Source organism: Alligator sinensis, unplaced genomic scaffold, assembly GCF_000455745.1.
Source record: "Alligator sinensis unplaced genomic scaffold, ASM45574v1 scaffold138_1, whole genome shotgun sequence".
In the NCBI taxonomy this organism is placed as follows: domain Eukaryota; kingdom Metazoa; phylum Chordata; order Crocodylia; family Alligatoridae; genus Alligator; species Alligator sinensis.
Window position 1 is genome coordinate 460,866 of NW_005841862.1, and position 6,497 is coordinate 467,362.

A 6,497-nucleotide genomic window follows, 5' to 3' on the forward strand; every position below is an offset into this window, starting at 1 on the left:
AGGAATGTATTTTCCCCAGGGCAAGTAGCAGTGGCACATGTTGTACTGCTGCTTCTTGTCCCTTGGGATGGCCTATGCTATGCATGCTCTGGGGCACAGCAGGTTCCATGGGTGAGGTAGGAGAGGCTGGGGCCAGCAAGTGCTGGCCCCTGCAGCAGGGAGCAGAGTGGGTTTTTTTAGACTTTTATAGACTATCATACCTTCCCCTGCAAAGTAGCAGTGCAAGGAACTCCTTCCTGCATGTGCATCTCTGCTAGTCTGGATGCACCCATGGGGTTTAAATGCCTGTTTTCTGTGGTTAGTGTGATATTGCTAACATACTATGTTTGAGTTCTTTTGAAAGGAAGTGTCAGTATAGAAATGCCAAAAGATGACTTCAGGCAACATGGAGAGCAGGGCGGTTTTAATTTGAATCACGATTTATATCACTGATCAGGATGCCTCAATTTAATCACAGTTTTCTACAAAAAGTACATTCTTGTTGTTTGCTATAACCTTCATTAAAATATTCCCAAATAGGGTCTCTCTTGTGGCCTTGCAAGCCTGCTACCATGATAGGGCTTCCCTTCTACCATACCATTCCATCATTAGATTTCAAATCAGTGAAGAAGCTATACTCAGACACTTATTCCTCAAGACTTCTGGAACAGGCTGCTCAAAATGTTTCTCTTTCGATTAGACTGCCCCTCCCTCGCATTTATCTCCAGACTCCTCCTCCTTACCCAGATCTACTCCACCCCCAGCAATCCTCCATTCATTTAACTTCTAGATTCGAAACTGCACTTCTAGAGAGAGGTAAGGGCTTGACTCTGTGTACACTAACTTGCAGAGAGACAGCAGGGCTGAGGGTAGATAATCAACTCTGTTATGTCTCATCTCCATATTCTGCTGTTAACAAAGGTGTTATCTCTGGAGACGGGCAGACAAGGTTCTTTAGGTAAACCTGATATTTTTATTAAACCAACTTAGATAGTTGGAAAAGTTCTTCTTAGCAGGCTTTTGGTCATAAACATCCTTCGTCAGGCTGAGAGAGCATCTGCCAATGGTTTGTGCAGACGTTTCCTCAGGCTGACTAAGGGCGTTTGTGACCGAAAGCTTGCTAAGAAGAATTTTTTCCAACTATTTGAGTTGGTTTAATAAAAGATACTGGATTTACCTAAAGAACCTTGTCTGCCTGTGTCCTTGGACCAATGCAGCTACAACCTGCACCCCTGAATCTCTGGAGTCACAAATCCAGTTTGAGAACTGATATTAAGCATTGTAGAGACACTTGATTGGATCTTTTAGGCTGAGCACTGAGTCCCATTGGGTAGAGCGATTTTTCTTTAATCTTTACTAATCTATAGAGGAGCATTGGGGAACCCTAGAAGATTGGGCCCCTAATATAGTCCATGGCCTGTTGTGACCTATTTATAAAACTTTTCTGGAAACGTAACATGAATATATTGTCTCAAATAGCATAATTAGAAGTTATAATCCCTATTCCATGATGATATCTTTGAGCTCTAACATATCGTAAAGTAAAACAATCTTCATCAAAGATTTTTTTAAAAAGGCATCTTAAGACAAAAAAATACCATTAAATCAAAAACCTGATTTAAATAAAAAATGATTTTTTTTTAATTTTTTAAAAAAATTGTTGGTTTTTATTACCCTGATAGAGCCATCAGTTAAATTACTAATGTGCAGATAACCCCAATTACCTTGCAGTCTCTTCTCTCCCTGTCACCATTTTTTCTCTAGTTTACCAAACAAAACCAGGCTTTGAGCATGTTATTGAATCCCATTCATTTTCATGTTTTGATTTGCTTTTTGTTTAAACTAAAAGAAAAGCACATACCAAGTGCTGAAACTTCCTTAGCCTGACGAAGGGTTTTTGAACCTGAAAGCTTGCTTAATAACTTTTCTCCAGCTATTTGGGTTGGTCTAATAAAAGAGATCAAATTCACCCAAGGAATCTTGTCTCCCTCTTAGCTAAGCATTTGGATTCATAAAAGCTTGTCACTTCTGCAGAGGTATTGAAGAACAGTTCCTCCTACTGAACTGCTACCATGGGTACTGGTGGCAATTTGTCTCTGTGCAATTTTGTAACTTAACATGCAGAGTACTGTCAGAAGGTAGTCAATCATCTATGAAGGGGGTCAGTTAAAAATGGCTTTTTCTAATTCATATTAAAACTAGTTTATAATTTTTCTGATGCACTTACCTTTATGGTGAAGTCATCTCCCAGTCTTTTCAGTCTGAAGTCTAAACCTTTGGTTACTCATCCCCTGTTGTCTACTATGGTGGGGTTAGGGGAAAGGGTAGGATAGAGAAGAGGAGGCAACAAAAAGCACTTATCTTCTTGCAAAGCTAGGCCTATACTTCCAGGGGTGTACAACTTTTCCAAGTTTAAGATGCTGCAAGTAGGAGCATAAGCATAAACTCCAACCATATGTAGCCATTAGACTTACGCTACCATGAGCAACAGTGGGTTTTTTAACTGCTTAAGGTTGGAATTTTTTTAACAGGAGCTATGTACTTTTGTTCCTTTGCATAACAAGTCCACAAATTGGCTAGGCTTATTTAGTGCATTGAAATTGCCTTATCAGAATCGGTTCTTGGATAATTTCTGTGGATCAGATCCAGAACAGATTATTTTGAAGTAAGCTGGCAGTAAATGAGAGGATTTTCGAAGGAAAAGTAGCTGACAAAAGGTACAGATTTTAAATCTAGTAAGCTACTACTTGAATTTGATTACTTCCACTTTTTATTAATGTGTAGATAACTACTTTGGATGCAATTTTTAACAGACTACACCTCTTACACGTGTCTCTTAAGAAAATCATTTCAATACTGTTTTAAGTTGCTAAGACATTTAAATATTGAATAGGGAACAAAAGTAACCTATCTTAAAACCAGGTAAACCGTTTTAGTCTTAACAATAGTCTTTCATTGACATGATCATATGTCTGTCTTCAGATGATGTGGACAGCTGCCACCATCTGCATAGTCAATTGAAATCAAGATTTAACAAAGCAGCTCTTCTTTAGTAGAAAGTTCTTTTTGCCATATGAACTGCTTAGAGCACTGCACTTAACAAAATGGATGCTGTTTATTTCCATGCTGAGCCTATGTAGGTGAAGACTCTTACAAGTTTAAAGCTTCTAAGTTCTGTTCGTACATTTGCCTCGACTTGTTACATGATCCTGGACCAAGTTGCTCTTTTTCTCTGGATGAAACTGTTCTTAATGTAGCTAGGCTTGCAAGGCTTCCTTGGCCACTTTAAGCTTTGCTGTGGTACTGTAGAACAGGTATGTTGGCACCCCTGTATGCAACAGGCTATTCCATGGCTGCAGTATCACTAATACTTTTCACAAGGCAACATGAGGCAGCTGTGACTGTGGTGTTCTAGACCAGACCTTGTTTGAGAGACAGCACTTAAGATGGCTTCCCCAGCCAACCTGTGCTACATCTGTAAAACAAATACTTTGGGCTTGCTCAGAGACACTGACTACGTCCATCTACCTGTTCGTATAAAAGGAAAGCAGCTGTGTGCTACCCCTATAGTAAACCACTGACATAACAGCAACGCTTGGAGAAGCTGCTTATACAGATGAACTAAGTTGCTAACTTCGTTTTATGCTGTTACTCCCTGTTCCTTGTGGAATGTATTTTAACTGATGTAATACAGTATACAAAGTCAATTTTCTACAGTGGAAGTGATGGATGCTGCACTACCTTGAGCCTCCAGTTGTACATTTCCTGGAACCCTTTTAAAAAGTAAGACTAAGCTGCTTTTTCCCCTATCTTATATTTATAGGACTATCACCAGATCTGCAATCAATGGAGCAGATCCGGAGAATAATGAGACCTACAGATGTTCCTGACACAGGTGAGCATTATAGAATTTACTGTGTCTAGAAGCAATGTTGCCATAACAAACTTAACAGTAGTATTAGAATTGTAGAACCACTTTCTGTGTAAACAGTTCAGTTCTTTGATGCACATTCAACATGTGCTTGAAGTATAACAGTCTGTCCTGTTCTTGTCTTTACAAATGTTTCCTATGCTCTTGTGCACATCATCACTTTCAGTATGCTTCTTGGTAATTTTCAGCTCCATTTTTGATCTTGGGCAATCTGTCAAGAGTTTGTGTCATCTCAACTTCTGCTTCTTTGCAGGAGTTCCTATTCCTTATTCCTATGTAGTTCCTATTCCTTATCCCTCAGAATAGCCAATAGCAAGTTGTCCTGGCTGTTTTAAGTTTTAGTAACCAGTAAATTGAAAGTCAAAATCAGTGAAGTTAAATTTAATACCAGTTCTCACTCCATAGCTTGAAAAGGTCTAAAACCACAAGTTAATAAAAAAATCTGTCAGAATGTACCATTTTTTTTCTTAAAGTTCTCTTGGTTTCTTGGGCTTCTGTTTCCTACCCTTGCATCAGAATTCTAGTTGATCTGCAATCAATATTTACTTTTCTTTCCTTGTTACACAGACCTGTAAATCAGCTCCTTCTCCAGCTACTTTTCTATAGCTAGAAGTTGAACTTGCTTGTATCTGATGTTGTACTCCTAATTATCTTTTCCGCGAACACTTTAAACTCACATACATGTTAAACTGGGAGAGAAATTGACTTGTTTTTCACTGCTATAGCAACATCTGTCACCAAAAGCTACCACTGTCTCAGAAATGCAGCTATTTTCTCTTATTCCCTAACATTTCAGCCAATCTTAATTCTATGTATATGTTGATTTAGAGAGATTTTTCCTTTTAAATCTCTAGATCTGAAATGCATTCGAAAATTGAGGGAGCTTTCACTGTAAGCAGTTGTCTGTTGGTACACAATTTTCTTTGATAAACAGGCTATTTACAATCCAAACCTGGAATAAATCTCAATTGATGGTATTATCTCTCTCCCTATAAACAAAACATATTGGGGAGTAAATTAATATGTAGCAAAATCATACCCAGATACATTTTTAGGCAAGTAGCTAAGTACATTTCACAAGTATAAATCACAACACTGAGTCTCAGCTAAAAATTGTCTAACTGATTTCTTCCCTTTTATGTCTTTTATCCATATTTCAAAACGTGGCTCCCATCAAACTGTTTTTTAAAAAGGTGTCTTTTAACTTTAATCATCTGGTTTCACTATTAAAACAATTTTAATCTTGAGTGCTGCATATGGAATCAAGTTATTTTCCATTTTACACAGGGGCTTCTGTCTTCAAATTGTACTTCCATCTAAAATGTTTTACCTCATTTTGATGCCTGTTTTCTTGGTTCATTTCTGGATTCAGTTTTTAATTGTGACTATAAGACACTACCATTGCCAGTATATTTCCTTTTACAGCTTGGAAATATGAATCTGAAAGGTGAGATACAAAGTGTAGAGAGAAACGTGAGGGTTGGGATTTCGGGTCCCAAGCAACTTCTTAAATATCATGAGGGACTGGAAATCCCACTAAATTTGTTTCTAAACTATTCAGAGTCAGATACTTTCATAGTTGGTAGGGTCAGAAGGGACTTGAGGAGATCATCTAGTCTGACCCCCTGCTGTGGCAGGAAATAGTACTGGGGTCAAATGACCGCAGCCAGATGTTCGTCCAGCCTCCTTTTAAAGACCCCCAGGGTAGGAGCCAGCACCACTTCTTTTGGAAGTTGGTTCCAGGTCCCAGCCACCCTGACAGTGAAATAGTGCTTCCTAATGTCTAGCCTAAAACCTCCCCTCCGCCAGCTTGTGTCCGTTGTTTCTTGTAACTCCTGGGATTGCTCGGGGGAACAGGGACTCTCCCACAATGCCTGCTGGTCCCCCTTGACTAGTTTGTAGACTGCCACTAGATCCCCTCTCAGCCTTCTCTTTTGGAGGCTAAACAGGTTCAGGTCCCTCAGCCTCTCCTCATAGGGCCTGCCCTGCTGACCCCTGATCATGCGGGTGGCCCTCCTCTGGACCCTCTCCAAGTTGTCCACATCCCTCCTGAAGTGCGGCGCCCAGAACTGGACGCAGTACTCCAGCTGCGGCCTGACCAGTGTCGCATAGAAGGGGAGGATCACCTCCTTGGACCTGCTTGAGATGCATCTGTGGATGCACGACAAGGTATGGTTGGCCTTCCTGACCGTGTCCCCACACTGTCAGCCCATGTTCATTGTGGCATCAATGATGACTCCAAGATCCTTTTCTGTCTCAACAATGGTGAGAAGGGCGTTCCCCAGCCTATAGGTGTGTCGCTGGTTCTTCCTCCCCAGGTGCAGCACCTTGCACTTGTCAGTGTTGAACCCCATCCTGTTCTTTTTGGCTCAACCCTGTAACCTGTCTAGATCTGCTTGCAGCCTTTTCCTTCCTTCTAGCGTACCCACTTCCCCCCACATCTTGGTGTCATCTGCAAACTTGAATAGGGTGCTTTCTACCCCCTCGCCCAAGTCACTGATGAGGATGTTGAGTAGTGCAGGCCCGAGGACCGAGGCCTGGGGAACCCCACTGCCCACATCCCTCCAGGTCGAATAAGACCCGTCCA

The 6,497-nt window shown here is 40.7% G+C and overlaps 1 protein-coding gene across 3 annotated transcripts in view; it reads left to right on the forward strand.

The window, feature by feature from the left end:
- Positions 1-6,497, forward strand: part of PPP1CB (protein phosphatase 1 catalytic subunit beta) — a 54,107-nt gene that overhangs the window by 35,111 nt on the left and 12,499 nt on the right. For all 3 annotated transcript variants that reach the window (XM_025215876.1, XM_025215884.1, XM_025215893.1), the window contains exon 5: positions 3,803-3,874. In XM_025215876.1, coding sequence (XP_025071661.1) covers positions 3,803-3,874 — 72 coding nt within the window. The remainder of the gene's footprint in view (positions 1-3,802; positions 3,875-6,497) is intronic.